This window comes from Falco punctatus (assembly GCF_963210335.1).
Source record: "Falco punctatus genome assembly, chromosome: Z".
Classification (NCBI taxonomy): Eukaryota; Metazoa; Chordata; class Aves; order Falconiformes; family Falconidae; genus Falco; species Falco punctatus.
The window spans coordinates 57,476,432-57,493,983 of NC_137586.1; the positions used below are offsets into that span (position 1 = coordinate 57,476,432).

The 17,552-nt window shown below is 36.2% G+C and overlaps 1 protein-coding gene across 1 annotated transcript in view; it reads right to left on the reverse strand.

Annotated features, from left to right (window-relative positions):
* The window catches only part of ST8SIA4 (ST8 alpha-N-acetyl-neuraminide alpha-2,8-sialyltransferase 4), a 58,760-nt gene that overhangs the window by 29,422 nt on the left and 11,786 nt on the right, over positions 1-17,552 (reverse strand). Inside the window, exons 3-4 of the mRNA XM_080372418.1 lie at positions 14,165-14,422; positions 1,107-1,400 (exon numbers count right to left, since the gene is read on the reverse strand). Of these exons, the coding sequence (XP_080228544.1) occupies positions 1,107-1,400; positions 14,165-14,422 (552 nt within the window). The remainder of the gene's footprint in view (positions 1-1,106; positions 1,401-14,164; positions 14,423-17,552) is intronic.

The window sequence follows — 17,552 nt, forward strand, 5'->3', positions numbered from 1 at the left end:
TTTAAAGGATTTCCAAATTCCAAAAGGGAACATACTAGTTTTTTTCCAATGCCAGAAGCGTACCACATGATACAGCAGTTAATCTATTTGAGACATGGCAGAAGGAGAAAAGCACATTCAGAAGTCCCACTGTCAGGAAGAACAACATATTCTAAGTTTTGTTCTCATACGCTCATGCCAGACTGGGGTAACATTTCAAACATCCCCTCTAAGCTTATCTCTGCTGCTGTAACAGTAACAACTCTTCAGGCAGATACACAATCTGTGTACAAACTGGTGTACAAGCCTATTCCAATACTTTAAAAGGCATCTCCCCAAACCCCACAGATACCATAGTTCAAGGAACGCAAGCAGAATATTATCATACTGTCATAATTCACTGCACAGATACTGCATTGCCATCATCTTCTGAATGTTTTTTACGTATAGCCCTATATATCCTTACTTGTAGTGACAAAGAAATTGGAGCCTTCACCTGAGAGTCTCGTTTAGTATGGGATTAAAAAAAAAGTCTGCACAAATCATGGACGCATTTTATTTAACACCTGGTTACATTAATGTTTGAAGTGATTCTGATCAATGTTTTTTAATTGCCCAAGCATCTGGCCAAATTCAAAAGATTGCTACAAAATCCTAGACATTTTAGGAAGGAGCTCATTATTTTCACATCTGCCAGACTTCATTATTTACATGGTTGTTACTTTAGCACCTACACTATTTAAATTATATCTGTCTCCGCAGTCTTCCCTAAAAGAAGACATGTAGCACTTTCAATGTCCTCTGATTTGATGACTCAACAGATATCCTCTGAATTCAGACTACTTTTTCATTAATTTATCACTATAATGATAGTTTTAAAAAATTGTATTGAAAGTGAGAAGTTGTTGTGCTAATGCATTTCAGTTTTTTGTACTACAGCAGGCTAAGTAAGTAGATAACATTTATTACCAAACAAACTCACTTTATCCTAAATGCAATCCATTAGAACAATAATGGAAACACCACACTCCTTTCAATGTTTAACATTAGCTTTTTTCTGTCTGCCAAGAGTTCTAGTTATGAGCTTCATTGTGCCAAGGACAGACCAGTCTTTTCCAGACACTTACCCTCTGACAGCATGAATAAGTCTCAGTGACGGATAGGCGGTTCGCACTCTCAATTTATTCTTAAGGATTAATGCATTAACCCACTCCACATGCTTCTCTCCACCTTTGACCATGAAAGCAGGGATCCAAAGGACACTGTCATTCAGCATGGATAGTCTATGCACAAATTTTTCTCTGTCACTCTCATTCCGAAAGCCTCCAAATGCTCTTTGTACAACTGATGGGTTCATGGTAATAAAATCAGATTTAGTTCCCACATCGGCAGCAAACTCCACCACAGGAGCTAGATTGCACCTGAAGAGGAAAAAAATTAATGGAAAAATGAAAATAAATATGAAACATTAACTCAGAAAAATATGTGCATGAAGGGAAAGCTGAAAATGAACATGCAAGCTTATTTCAATTTAACATGAGAAATAAATACTAGTGGTAATAGGTGTGATTAGATATAGCATTTTACCCAACTTAAGGCACTCATTACACACATTTTCAAAAAAACATTAAATGTACACAATGCTGTGAGAAAAAAAAGTTCTTTGTACATTTGAAAACCATGTCATCATGCTTTAAAATGCACTGACAGCTAAAGTAGCACTTAGGAAGAAGAGTATGCTTCCTAACACCTGTTACCTTTCATTTGTGTTCGTTTGTCAACATGTTACCAACAGTTCACACTCTTAAAGGAAGCCATGCCAGTCAATTAAGGTATAATTTATACAGGTCATTGCATTATTTTTTTTTTTTTTTTTACAATAGAGGATTGAAATATCATTGACAAAAAAACTTTACTCCATATTAAATGATTTTTTTTTTATATTAGCACTACAGCTGATTGGATGTCTTGAAATTTAGTATTTTCATTTCATTTGGAAATGAAGTTTTGGGAAAAAAGTATTAAACTTTCCTCAACGTCTGTTTAATTTTGCAACAACTTTGTGCCTTTTTCCTAGGCTTGACAAAAAGGTCTCATCAGGCCTCTCTTCAGCAGTTTTCTACCTCAGTTACATAAATACATACATATCTATCTATCTATAAGAAATCACAGAGGGGCAGTGTTCTCCATGGGCAGCACTGGATGCAGATGACAAAACACAGTTCAGAAATTAATTAGGACTTCAGTCATCAGTATGGTCTGACTGAAACAAATTACCTCTACAACATCCTCAGTGAATTAGCCTGTAGCTGGTATGCCCCCAAATAAGTATCCTGTCACAACAGTATTTTCACAGTTTATTAAACTGCTCTGTTGAGGTGAAGGATGCTAGGAAGCAATGTCAGAATTGGGTCCTTCAAAACATTTGCCTGTTATTATATTCCTAATATAAACAGTATTCTATTAGTTCTGCAATTTTTTCTGGTACAGTAAACTTTTTACTTAAGATTATCCTTTAGCATCTTCTAATGGCCAGATCTTCAATGTCGTATAAAATTAGCTGAAGTCAGCAAGGCAATATAGATTAACACCAACAGATGACATGACCTAGTCCTAAGTTCTTCAGAACATTTTCATTCTGTAATTATCAACTAAAGAAACGGTCCTATCTTCTCCAGAAAGAAATGTTCTGAAGACTGTAAAGCCTATACATTCTTCAGAGATAAAGCTGCCCAAGTTTCCAGTATGTGGGCAGCTGTAAGTGTTCTTAGGGAACAGATTTACATTCTTCACTGTCTTTACACATCTATTCCACAAACCATCTGCATGTATTACAGGCTGCTAAGAGTAATATCTTTTAGAAAATGGTAGTTAGGGCACAAGAAAAACACACTGATTTCAATATTGGCCTTGAAAATTGTTTCTAAAAATCTTAATGCATGAACCTGTCACCTGGAACTGTCAAAAGTCTGATGTCACATACAATCTAGAAAAAAGTATCCAACCAAGGACGTAAAATTAACCAAACAAATTCACTAAATTAATTACCACTGCTCTTGAAAATACCTCTTTCAGGGGCAGACTGAAAGTATGAAGGAGTATTGCACAGCAGTGGTTTTTTTGGCAGTCACACACATGCGCATGAAAACGTCTATTACTTACAAACATAAGATAGAGCTTGACATTGCAAGTCCTGCCATGTCCAGCTTTGAGAAGCACCTATGTACCAACACCACCTTGTTGGAAAAGCTGTAAGCCACATGCAAAATGTCCACATATAACATAGGCCCTATGGTCCTAACATGATTACATGTCTTTTGACAGCGCCTTTCTAATCTACCAAAAGCATCAGCGCCTGAATCTTAAAAGCGTATGTAGTTTGAAACTAGCATATAAATGTAATTGCACCCAAATCCTGAAAAAAATCACCACAGGCATACCAAATACAAGTTATGTGTACCTTACATGCCATTACTGTTTCACTAGTAATATACTTCATATCAAATACAGTATTTTATAAAGGTATACAGCGTATGCAATATAAATTCTTAACATACTGCATATTCAGATTTTTCAAGTGTAACTTCAGAGAGTTATGAGTAATCCAAATGCACACAGTAACAGTAAGGTTATCTATGAACAGTTACTTTAGAATATTAGTCACATTTTTAAAGCTTTAGTGTCTCAAATTAGACACCTAATTATAACATTAAAGGCAGGTAAGGCATTTTGCTTTCCAAACAGTAAGCACCTCTTAACCTTTCATCTTTTAAAAATTCAATTATATAAATATGGATTAGTAGCTGTGCTGGTTTGAAATAATGTGGTAAGCACATGGGCACTTTGAAAGGCTCTGTTTTCAAAGAAGTAACTAGATGCTGTTAGTAGTAAGATTGTTATTTTAGTAGAACATGAATACAAGACCCACTCTGCACATATTTCTAGCTCTGTTAAGAAAATAAACATTGCTAAAGTAGCTGTAGTTGACCAAGTTATAAACATATTACCCTTACTAAGCCCCTTCTCATTTTCTTTAGAGGTTACTTCCTTCAAAGAAATTATTCTAGTGCTTGTTAAATTGGAAGTGTTAACACTATTTATTTTATGAATCCACAGAAATGGAAAATTAAACACACCTGCCACAACCCATCAATTAAAATCAGCATATTCTTCAGTAGGGAGTGAATGGAGCACTTATGTCAGGAGTGTTTTTCCATGAGTTCAAGAGTTTATGTGCTAGTGACAAACGGTAATACTTACCCTAAACTGCTAGTAACAGCTAATTATTTCCAGTTTGAGTTCAAGAAAATTTTATAGAAAGGTATCACAGAATCAATCATAGGATAGTTTGGGTTGGAAGGGACCTTTAAAGGTCATCTAGTCCAACCCCCCTGCAATGAGCAGAGACGTCTCCAACTAGATCAGGTTGCTCAGAGCCCTGTCCAACCTGACCTTGAATGTTTCCAGGGACGGGGCATCTACCACCTCTCTGGGCACCCTATTGCTGTGTTTCACCACTCTCATTGTAAAAAATTTCTTCTCTGTACCTAGTTTAAATCTACCCGCTTTTAGTTTAAAACCATTACCCCTTGTCCTATCATAAAGGTCCCGCTAAAATATTTGTCTCAGTCTTTCTTACATGTTTTAGGGCTAGTAAAACTAGCTATGGCATATTTGCATATAGACCTGACTATGTGTAAATAATTTTTGTTATCTGTTTCAGAGTTTTTATCTTAACATCTAATGCATCTTTATGCTATGGCCACAGTTTCATGCAGTTGGAATTTTTAAGTCTGTTTTATTAGCCAATGTCAATAATCTCCTATCAATTTGAGGGGCTCTTTCAAGAAAACTTCATATTCAGAGACACACATAAACATGTACTTATTTTAAGTCAAATTAAGAAGCCTGTTATCTGAACAGCTTTGAAATAGGCAATGCCCTTGTTATAGTCTTTAGTTCTAGCTCATTTGTCGCAAGGCACAGAATGCTAAATATACCCTTAACAGTGATCAGGAGGGGCAGGGGACTGCACCACTAGCTTTACCTACGAATTTGTACACAACAAATGAAACCATGCTTTTTTTTTTTTTTTTTAAATTGTTATTGCTATATCAGATCCAGCAGGAAGACTAATTTAGTGAGCTTCCTCTCTCTCACATGCCACATTCCTGATACATTGCAACTATATGAATGCTTAAAATATCACTCCAAAACATATTTTTCTGTAACGTACCATCATCTTCCATTCATTCTATAAAAACTTCAGTGTCACCAGCAAGCAGGCTGATGGTCAAAGCTGAGGACAAACTTACTATGAGGTGACTAATGCTGAGGATATACGAACACTTTGTAATTAACAGTCACAGACAGCACTGAAGATTGATGACCAATTAAGCAAACAGCTGTAAATATGAGCATTGAGAATATACATCACATTCACCAAGGTCTGTAAACCTCCTTCTGCTGAGCCTAAGCTATTGACTGCTTCCAGAGAAAATGATGAAATGCAGCTTGCCCCAGCAAAAAGTTTTGCAAAATAATGGTTTCCATTAGTTCCTCAGTTTTTTTCTTCCCCCCCCCCCCCCCCCCTAAAAATTCACTATAAGTGTATTCTTTGAAACTAACAAGCTAGTGGCTATTCTATATGTTTTTGTTTAATCAGAAGCTCTAGCTCCTTCTTTTTTTCCCTTGCACTAAGCTAGCGAATAACAAGAGTCTTTATTTGCTCCCTTACTTCTAAGCACGATCTACAGCAGAAGTGTTCAGGAACTGTTCTAATGAGACAAAGCCTGGTACATTTGGGAGAGGGGTTTAGGAAAAAAAAACTATGTAAGTGGGATACATTCATAATCTGTGATTGGTAGTATCATATGCAACAATATATAAGGTGTTTCTAGTGCTGCAGACCTTGTTTTTCCCATGACATCAGCCCAGACCACATCCAAAATCCCAGCACAGCCATTTCAACAGGGTAGTCAGTCTAAACTTAATATCAGGCATCAATTACACCATTTAGATAATCAGTAAGTTTACAGGGCCACGTAATTTACATACTATTGATATATATTCATGATACTCAATTGCAAATATATATAGAGAAAATATTCACAGGAAAAATGCAGAGGTTCCCACACACAAGCTTGCAGTGTGACAGCAACAGATTTAACAGGAACATGCACCACAATGCTATCACTAAAGAGATCTGCTGTAAATGGAAAAAATCAGTTCACATCTGAAATACCACATAATATTTGGGTATCTGTAGAAATAACTGAGATGCTAAGACACACAGACTAAAAAATCTCAGTGACTGCAATCCTGCTTCTTCCACAACCATGCGTTGCATATGTGAGTTACAGTGGGATATATTCAGAAAAAGTGTGAGGAAAAAAGAACCAGACAGCCAAAGGCTGGGCTTACATGCCATGAGAAAAAACTGAAGAATGGAGTAAGCACTTTTATATCACATTTACACCAAAGTAACCAATACTGGGTCTGCTGTGACACCTTTATGGCCCAAACACATCCATAACATGCTTAGTCTTTTAGAGAGCAGAGCTTAACAAAGAAAATAATGATATCATATGCACAAAATAGACTCAAATGAGAAGTCAGTTATTCCACAGAGCTTCAGTTGAACATGTTTGGTCACTAATAAGCTTACAGCTCATGTATATGCATGTAAATGTCCAATACATAATATGCATAGGCCATATATCGGTATTTTCACGTTAATTTTATTTAAAAGCCATAAAAATTTGCTTGAGTAAAAGCGACTACTGTTTCCACTTTATTTGACACTAAGAACTGAAAGAATATTCCTCATACAGTAACAATACAAGAATTGGCCATGAATCTGTATAATTGTTAATCCTTTAACAATCTACGCACTTAAGGTTTACAGGTTAGAATAAATATTTAGAAACCACTCCAAAGCCTAAGCTGCACAAAAGTGCTGTAAAGACATGCTTTGTTTCATTTATATCTTCTCCTTGTAGAGCAAAGCCAAAAATACCCACCACACAATATTACCAACATGCACTTTGATAAGCCAAAAATGAAAATTAGATTGTTGTTGGAAGACGTAATATTAAACCTCTCTGAAACATAAGGCATTATCTAAACTAGTAGCGATAACGCACACTCTTTCCTCAATTGCCTGAAAGCTTTTATATTCAGGTTTCTATGCAGATTCCTGTAAGAATCAAAACTGCAATCTTGAATTCAATGATTCTTGTCATTTTAAGAAACACTTGGATATTAAAGTAAAATTCAAGGCTTAAGGACTTAGGAGGAAGAAAAAAAAAAAAAAAGTTGAGTTCAAGGAAGCAGACAACCTAACAGTTGGAGTATTCTCTACCTAGTCAACCTGCAGGAAGCACATCACCCTAGTAGTGCCTGTGTATACCAAGCACATCATTTCATCCTGAAGTTCAAATGAAGGTGTGCTGCACCACTGTCGTAACTTTCACATATGCATACACCCAAAAAAGGCATATGTATAAAAAAACCCATGCACAAACCTCATATCTTCCCCTGCCAAATCTAATGATTAGCAAAATGTATGGATTCTCTCATGTTCTGTATACTTGTTTGGCTGAAGATAAAACTAAAATTGCTTCAAATTAACTGTAGGGATCTGGATTAGCAGGGAATCTTCTGACATATCCCACTTCAGCCCAGGTCCTTATCCTCTGCATGGCACAATGAAGAATGTCTCATGACAGCTGCAAGCTGTGTAGAGGCTCAGGTACAAAATAATTATGTATTCTATTCACACACAAGCATCACAACTGTCTTTTAAAATGTGCCATGTAAAATATACCATTATTGACCTGATACCCCTTTTATAACACTTCTACAAGAATCCTGAATTTATGATTGATTTAACTTTAGTTTGAAGATGGGATTTTTGTATCATGACCTGCTAATAAACTTCATTACTTCTTGTTGCCCAATCTACAATCTGTACTGATAATTATTAAATTCATTCTTCCTAGTATCTTCCTTAACACCAGTGACTGAAATGCAAGTTATCCTCAACTGACACAGCACAATGAAGTGACAGAAAAGTTGCGTTATTTTAGAAACAGTGGCAAAACACATTATCTACCTCTTTATTGTGACTCCTTGCCGCAACATTACCCATGAATTAAGAGTTTCACTGCTCTTTCCAATACTATTACTTTCACACCAAAACAATTTCTATCACTGAAAGTTTGTAAAAAAACCAAACAAAACCAAAAAACTTTACAGCAGTGAAATATTGAGAATGATATCTTAATGTAAGAAAACCTGAGAAATGGATCTGCATCTTTGCCTTTTCACGTGAAAATACCTTTAAACATTACTGTCTGTAAACAGCATATTCTACAGGGCAATTACAAAAATGCTACAGAAGTGTTACTATTCTGGTACAGAAAACTTTGAAACAGTTAGTTCTGCAACACCATGAGGATAGCAAGGGTTAAAAAAGTTGCATTATCATTTCAAAAAATTCAGGCAAAATCACTGTTTTTATTGTTTTGGAGAAGCACTTTTGGGTCATGAGTTTGGAATGTAGAAAAAAAGCTTGAACACTCAAAACCAGAGAACAGCAAAAAAGGCAATGTTTAGCCTAAGAGTGTTCTGGTCACCATCACACTTCTTAATCAAAATGCTCAGTCAATGAACAAATGGATTAGTTGAGCCTTCCTGAATTTGAAACTGTTCAGAAAACTACTAAATTAAAAGCTTTTATTATCAACAATAAGAGCAAGCAATTTTGAAATAATTTTGTTCTTTTACCTCAGGGTAATTATATAAAGAGTCAGGCTAACCTTATGTGCTTGACATTTGGATGCTGACAGGCAACTATTTAAGAAAACACTGGAATCTTTGACTATTTCTATATGGGTTTACAGAAGTCACTCCTTATTGATGTTTCCTAAGCCTTGTAAACTTAGGTCTTTAAATCTCCCCTATCATCTACCTAAGAATTAGCTTTGGAAGCTGCACCGAAGTGGGACTTATAAATGGCTATGAAGCATTCCCAATACTGTGGCTCACCAGCGTTGGTATCACCAGGTGCTATGTACTGACTGAGCAAGAGATTCAGCTTCATAAGAAGATATCTCTGTATCAGCTCACGCCCCGTGACAGGCTGTGCCTGGAGTAGTGGTCATACAAGGAACCTTCCAGCAGCTGAAGACATCACGAAGTGAAGCCAAAAAGGGAAAACGTGGCCACAAGAAGCCAGGCCTTCTCCAAGATCATCCTGAGGTGGAGGCTACCCATGTCTAACTTGACTGGAAACACAAAACAGATACACTGGCACTCCCCCTTTGTCAGGCGCCCAAATCACTGAGCAAGAACAGCTGAAGATGATGGCTTTCTATCTTTCTTCTGCTTTCATTTAATGTTTGAATGTAGTGTAACAACTTGTAGGAAGAGACAGAGGGCAAAAATAGAGCTGCCACATCTGAGAGCTGAAAAATATCTAATGAGCTAGTCATAATGTATTCAAATGCTATTTTTAAGGGAAGAATGATGTTTAAAATAAGTCCGTTAAATTAGCAACTTCACTTTCAACAGATGTGCTTGCTCTGAGCATCCAGTTCTACTGGCACAATGGTTATGCTCCAAGCAAGGTGTACCGAATAAATAATTGAATAGAAAAGCTTATACAAATTATTACAAAAAAAAAATTAGAACATAAGTACTTTAATATCTTAATTTTTTTCATTCAAGCAAATGATTGTCTTTCCACATCAAAGATGAAGGAACAATACAGAAGAAAGAAGCTACTCCATCACTTCTTGTTTACATATTAATATTAGCAGATAAATTTAAATTGTTCTGAAATAAGTAACCACACCTCCATGTGAAGGTCAGGAGGTCTGTCCTTTTCTTCTTCCTGAACAGATACACTGTCTTCTGCTCATATCACAATTGCCTGCCCACAAAACCAAGATGTCAGGGAGGAAGTCAAACAGTTTATCCTCCTTTTTGCATAGGATAAAAGAGGATAAAACAAATTTATGAAAGGACTGTGAGTTTTTTCCATGTCAACGTCACTAACCCCAAGAATTGCCAAGTTAAAAAATGAAAGTCAAAGGACACTGGAAAAATAAGAGCTGCATTTGCCCACCAAAATTTAATCACCAATGATGGCAAAAATATTCATCTTGACTCCTACATGCTGACAGAGTTAGCAGAAAAACACTCCAATGGGAGAAATAAGCATTGTAACATATAAACTAGACACTTCAAAGAAAGAAGCAATTAATATCCTCTCACGGCTGTTCCTTGCCAGGGAAGCCCTAAGCTAGTCAAACAGCTTCACTGAACAGGCCTGTTCTTCATATGGTCCCACTGAAACGAAAAGGACTTTTCCAGGAGTAGTGTCACCATGAGAAAACCCACAAGATTATTTACTGGTTTGGGGGTTTTTTTGGCTGGTTGTTTTTTAACCAAATAACTCCAAAACTCTGCTTGGCCTCTGCTTTTGAATAGCTCCCATCATGAATGCTGAATTCCATTAATTTGAAAAAAAAAAAACCAACAGGAAATGTTTCTTCTGATCTTTAGCATTGCTCAAACTCTGAGCCCAAAGCCAAACTGAATTCTTTTTGGTAGTTATTGGCTGCCAGAAGTAATTCCAGGAACCTGAAAGTTGTTACTTGGAATGTTTAGTATTGTTGTTTTACATTCACCCAAAATGCAGTTGTATTTTTCAGGAAGTCCTATGTAACTATGCATTTTAAAATGCAGCACTTAATACAAGAAGTTCATCTGTTCTGTAAGATGTTAACAGCCAACACAGCCCTGGCATGAGAATTTCAGCATGAGAAATTGTAGAAAATGGGGGAATAAGACTTACTGCATTTAAATTTCACAGGCAGTGAATATCATATATCTGACCCAACAACTAGAGGAACAGCTGAAATCACTACCATGCAAAACCCAGCTTCTGCAACAGCACTTGGCCATTTATACATTTTAAATGCAATCTGGTTGATTATCTCGTATTTTCATTCTAATTTATTTTATGGAATTAGAGATTTTTGAAAGCTTCAGAGCCTTTCTGAGTATGGTATCAAAATGTAGCATGCTTTAGCTCACCACTACAAATACAGCAAAGGTGCAAGGATCAATAGTCACTCAACAGGGTGTAAAAATGAGAGTTAAAAAGCAAAGGAATATTGGAAACAGGAAATAGTTTATAGTCAGCATAGGGTTATTTTTAACAGGAAAGAGTCTCCTTGCTTCCTATTTCAACTAGATGGGTCACATTTTCTACTGTCAAAACAGGCATGACTTCACTAAACTTGTGCAACTAATCCATTTTACCCTAGCAGAAGGTATGTCCCTAGACTCCTGATTTCTGATGCCATGAGAACAAAATAAGGCCTTACGTGATCAAGTCATTAAAACCAAGCCACTTTAAAACGTTCAGTAAATACAGTAAATCTGCTTATGCTGACAAGGTATCACTGTGTTTGCAAAAAAAGACCCTTATTTATGCACTTGCAGAGATGCCTAAAGAAGAATTGTATTGTTTTACCTGTAAAATTTGCTGACAGAATTGTATGTTGGCTTGCAGGCGTGCTTATTATTTCATTGTAGTTTAGCTACCTTTTTTCAAACATTTTCCATAATAGAAGTACTCTAATTATCCAGTGTCTCTGTTGGATCAATGTTCTTTGAGAGGCATTATTATACAAAAGGCACTGAATATGCTGCAATGTCTCAAAGGAAGATGAAAGTTATTAGTAACTTTGGATGACTTTCAAAGACAACGACAGATAACTACCACTTCAATAATTTAAGTTTGGTAGTTATTTCTATTCTTCTTTATCCTTAACAAAGCATATATTCTGTGTCTTTATCAGTTATTACTAACATCTTCATACCACCTTTATAGAAGCACTAAAATTCAGGATACTGAGTATATTATAGTAATGCAAATACTGCTCTACGTCTGCTGTGTCCTCTTCATTTTCACAGATCTTCACTATCAGTTTTATCATTAAATAAATGGTATTGTTGGTGTTAGATCTAACACTAGAAATGCTGCTCTAAGACACAGTTCTTGAAAACACACACTTTCTTTTCAGATCTCAAAAAGAACATATGCTACTATCAAAATCAACTGGATAATACATTCAACCAAAATAGAACGACATACTTGTCACAGCACATACGACATAACGCACTCAGCATCAGGAGATTCTACAAAGATGTTCATCAGCTTATACACCTAGCTGCACACAGTACATAAACTGCTTTTCAGAACACCATCAGGTGGTGAGTAGAATGAATGCATTTTACTTTTAGAGAAATCAGCTGAAGGCAAAGAGAGTAATAGAGTGTCACTGTACATTTTAGCACAAGAATTCTAACAGCAATAGACATGAGCGATTGCCAACTATGCTGGTACCATTAGATCACATGATTACGTATCATGTTGCATACAATTTTTTTTAAGAGGAGGAGAAGGAATGTAGGAAACTAACTCTGAAAAATGCTTTGCCTTTCTAACTCAAAATACAAATGAATTCATTGCTATTTCCTTTGAACAGATGTTATGTACCTATGCACCAACCCAGATATACATAAATGATTACCATAGTTTAACCTACGAGATAATCTGTGAACTTTGAAATGTTTTAACTTTGATTTGTAAATCCAAAAATTTCACTGTATTAAAACTCTCCATAGGCTGCAGGATCAAGTATTCTATTCCCAGAACCTTATAAAAATTATTATACACAATATTGTCAGACTAACTAGTTGTTGCACTGATCACTTTAGTCATACACCATATGAGAAATGTTTCTCCAGTCTAAATAACTGATTCGCGACATCAATTCCTTGATGTTCCTATTAAGCTTCGTCATTCTTCATTCATAAACAAACATTATAATATTATCTTTACTTCATGTGACTTTAATTAGTTAAAATCTCCTATCTGAAACCATCATTTAGTTTCATGGCTAGTTGAAAAACAGGGAAGAGCATAAAGATGACTTCAAAGAAATTCAGCCTATGATTTAAGAAAGGTATGTACCTTGCCTTCTGAAAGAAAATTTTCATCCAGAAAAATCCAGTCTCTAGATTTTTCTGTAGTACTGTTAAATGAATCACATTTAAACTGAGAGATAAGAAAAGCATGTCAATGGATTTTTTTTGTTCTTTCTGCAATAAGGATGCTAATTTGGAAGACAAGAGGTACAAGCAAAACAAATAAGGAAAATGAAAGTGTGGTGTGTTATTGTTTCCATTACCACTTCCTAGTATACCTTCCAAATAAAATACAACTTTCTTGTCTGTATCTTGTTTCAGTTTACGTACTGAAAAACTGCAATTGTTCTTTTCCATATCCTTTTGATATTTTGTCACCATCTTTCTTCAAGGTGAGAAAAGAAAAAGCAAGTAACTCATAATTATGACTATTTCTGTAATGTTTTCTCTCACTGCCCTTCTGTTTTCTGCCCTTTCACTCTTCTCAAACCAAACCAATTGAAACTTCTGCTTCAAAAGCAAAAGGACCTCTCTCTTGCCCAGCCTTCTCTATACCCATATAACGACAGGCTGTCAAATGAAGCCAGCTATTCCTCTTTATTTCACATTGATATGTGAACAAAAAATATTCTATTGTGCCTGTTTGAAGACTGAATAAAAAGTGAAGTGTATCAACATTTTTGCCTAAAACTTTTCAACGCAATCTGAAGGGATTTAGATGTGTGACTTCCAATTACCTTAATGGCAGCCATCTGGGTTCAACATCAACACATCACACTGAAATTTTACCCTACAAGGAATGCAGTAATTTACAATAGGCCATATTTCTTGGCCAAGAATCAAGAAAGAATTGTTTTGACAGAGAAAACATTTTGCATTTATTCTACCAGGGCCTCCATAAGAATATTTATTTTGTCTGGCATGAAAACAACAAACAGCAAGAATAAGTAGCACAAACCTCTCTCCTCTGGCCCTTGTTTTACTTTCACTGTAAAAATAGTTTTCATGTCAACAATAAGGGCATGTATTTAAATTTGGGGAATCACACAATGCAAGATACCGTTTCAGATTAATTTCAGATAATGCCCGAAATACATATCTCAGATTAAAATATTTCTCCCATCTTTCCTCCAAGAGACATAGCAGGCTGTATCTTCAACAGCAGATGAAAACTCACCTTATAACAAAGTCATGGCTATCAATCTCTCTTCCACATCCGCTATCCAGAAGGATGCCAGAATTCCCAACAACTGCACAGGTTTTAAATCGGCGATTCTTCATCGGGGAAACTTCAGGGAGAAGGCTGTGCAAATCCTGAGAAATGTTTAGGGTGCGACGTCTGTCCAGTACGTAATGGATTACATCTCCTGGCTTGAAGCTGCTTTTGACCACTGAGACATCTCGTTCAGCATCCAAGAATCGAAGAATGTTCTTTCTGGGTTGACGGAAAAATGCAGAGATAAAACCCAACACTCACTGCTCATGTGGAGTTTATCTAATAGTAACACAGACTGAGCACAGTACGACATAAAGTAGAGGGTAGATAGTGTTAAACAGGCTAAGGTCATTTCCCATGCTCTACGATGGAGTTAAAGCAAAGCTGTTAGGATTGAGTTCAAATCTTGGTTACAATAGAATATGTAAATACTACAGCGATAGAGCTTAATGACTTCCTATAGACAAAGGCACTGAGAGACCAAGGGAAGATAACTTTGAAATTAGAAGGCATCCTATTTTGAGTATTTTTATAAAATTTTGGAGTAAACACATATTTGAAAAAGGACCAGAGCAGTTTGTTTCTATAGAAACATAGTTAAATATATGAGATATTTATGATTTAGGAAATAAATGCTTCACTACAATCTCATCTCTCACAAATCAGCTTTTTTCAGAAAGGGCATGTTTTCTTATAGATTCTTATTTCACCATAAGAATAACATATGAAGTTTAACTTGCTCCTATTTGACTGAAGTTCAGCCAAAGTTATCCTAATTAACTTGAAATAAGAACACCCACACAGTCTTTTGTACCAATTTAAATAAAATCAGCTTTAAAACATACAGCAAATTAAATTACTGCAGCTGAGGGGCTAATGGAGCTATTAGCTGAACTCATAGAAACACTTATGAACTCCATCGTTGCTTTAAATCACGTTAGTGCAATATTCAATCTTGCTTCTTTGCAATTAATTGTTTAAACTATTACCCAGGTTCAGACACATACGACTAAGATATGAGGGTTTAACAAGCTACCACGGGTCAAGTGAACTATGGTAATTAAACAGTTGTGTACTCTCAGTGCACAGCAAGTAACAGGTGAAGAATGACTGTTTAAATGTCAGCTGAAGACATTAAGTCATGGTAATTGAACCTCCTTAGAGGGGTGGGGGCATGCATCTAAAAACTGACACTTTCAGCACATAAGTTCAAAAAAGATGCTTCTAATGACTGCCACTACATAATGCCCAATACCTGCAGTGGGCAGTGCTGAGCAGTTTTCAGTACACACTCATCCTTGGCATAAAAAGCTGGAAAGGAGCTGCAGGAGCCACTAGTAGCTCAGGACCACAGCTGAGCAAAGCCTTACCAGCTTGTGTCCATCCCTACTCTGCAAAGCACATACCTTCATGAAAAGACATAAATATCACCTCTGAACCTAAGCCTATATTAAAGTACAATACACTTACGGAACAGATGGCAAGTGCCGAGCTGGGGCAGGGTGTTCACTACATTATAATTTGAATACAAACTTTTGCCTCTGCAACTCCAGCAAGACAAGAAGAAAAACAGTAACTTTATACTTTCCACTGCTGTCAGCAGGTAAGGTGGAATTTAAAACAGAACAGACATTTCATTGAGTAAGAGAATGCTATTTTTACATAATAAGTTTCTAGAGCAGAACTTCCTTAGAGTAGATCAAAACAGGAAAAGGTAACTAGAGATGCCACTCAAGCAGTTGTAACACCCACTCAGAGACATAAAGGGGAAATAATCGCTCCTAAGTGAGAAGGGATGAACTACAGGAAAACCATGCTCACCACCCAGCTCTTGTGTCACTGCCTCAGCAGGGAAGAGTATGTCCAAACCTTGCAACCAGTGACACAAAATAGCCTGGAACTGACCTTAAAAGCCATAGGGGAAGTGAAAAATGATAGAAATATTCAAGTGTTTCCTGTCATTTCTTAAACTAGGATAAACAAACAAAAAAAAAGAAATGAAAGTATGTTTTGGACTGTTACAGCTGTCACGTGTGAATGGAGCAGCATCAGAGCAAAGAGCTTGTGCTGAGGCATATGAGGGACTCTCTAACAGAGCAAGAAAGTGTTAAAATCCTGAGTGTCTAAAGCTTTTGGTAAGGTCAGGCAAGGTATTTCTGTAAAAGAAAGATAGAAGACTACTTCAGCCTGCAAGCTGAATGGACATAGAATCTCCATCGGTTTGACAAGTTCTTTTTGTAGGTACTCTGCAACAGATAGTAAATCACTACAAAAAGAGAAAGAGCAAGAAAGGAGGACTTCCCGAATGAGTATTAAAAATTACTAAAATTCTTCATTACCTAAGAACAGAGCTACCAGAGCTGTGGCTATAAAGGACAAGATGAATGCATCAAGTTACCAGTAGCATCACACAAGCTATCTAAAGATTTCACATGCACTCTTAACGTGAGAAGGATTGACCACAAAGTCGTCTCAAGAAGCAAAAGTAATTATGTGAAACATACAGAAACCTAGGTCTCTGACTAAAAAAAGTCATATGTGATCACCAGAAGATTTGCTTTAGTAGTTTAAAGTACCCATCCCTGATAACTAGAATGAATGGGCCCAATACTGTTTCTGTTAGCAAACAGCAATATCTGTGTGTAAATAGAACATCTTGTGTATTATTTTTAAACATAAAAGGAAGACAGTGAAGGTATACAAACAGTGCCAATAAAGTATAAGTGCCTTGGCTTCCATTATTAATTTGGTACTTAGAGTCAAATTTCATTTATCACACTATGTGCTTACATACCCTCACAGAAGTCCTCCAAAGGGTTAAGTGGACCTGAATTAGATTCAAATAATCAACCACTTATTTAACAGAGCTGAAAAATCCAAGTATCTAAGGAATTTTCAATAAATTTTTGAGATGGACAAAAGTCACTGAATCATAGTATCTTCTCACATTATTTAAAAATGTTTTCTTATCTGCAGTTGTCAGTAGCATATCCAATTAAATGTATGCACAGGTATTACAGTACACATAAGAATCCTTGTATAAGACATGTGTAATAATGCTAACATTAAAGTATTTTAATCGATTCATCTGACTCTCCAGAGATCTTTTAATACTGAAAGAAATACGATAAAGAATGCAGAGTTCATGCTACAGTTTTAAGTTCCTCTGTGCTACTGACTCATCTGTACCATGGGGATAGTGGTACTTCCCATTTTCACATAAGTGCTGAGAGAAAAAAAAATATATTAGGGGATATGACAAAAACTGAAAGTACATACATGAGTGTCTCAGTCAGTCTTGATGCTGGTTAATAATAAGAACTTGTTTAAACCTCTGTTCTGTGCCACA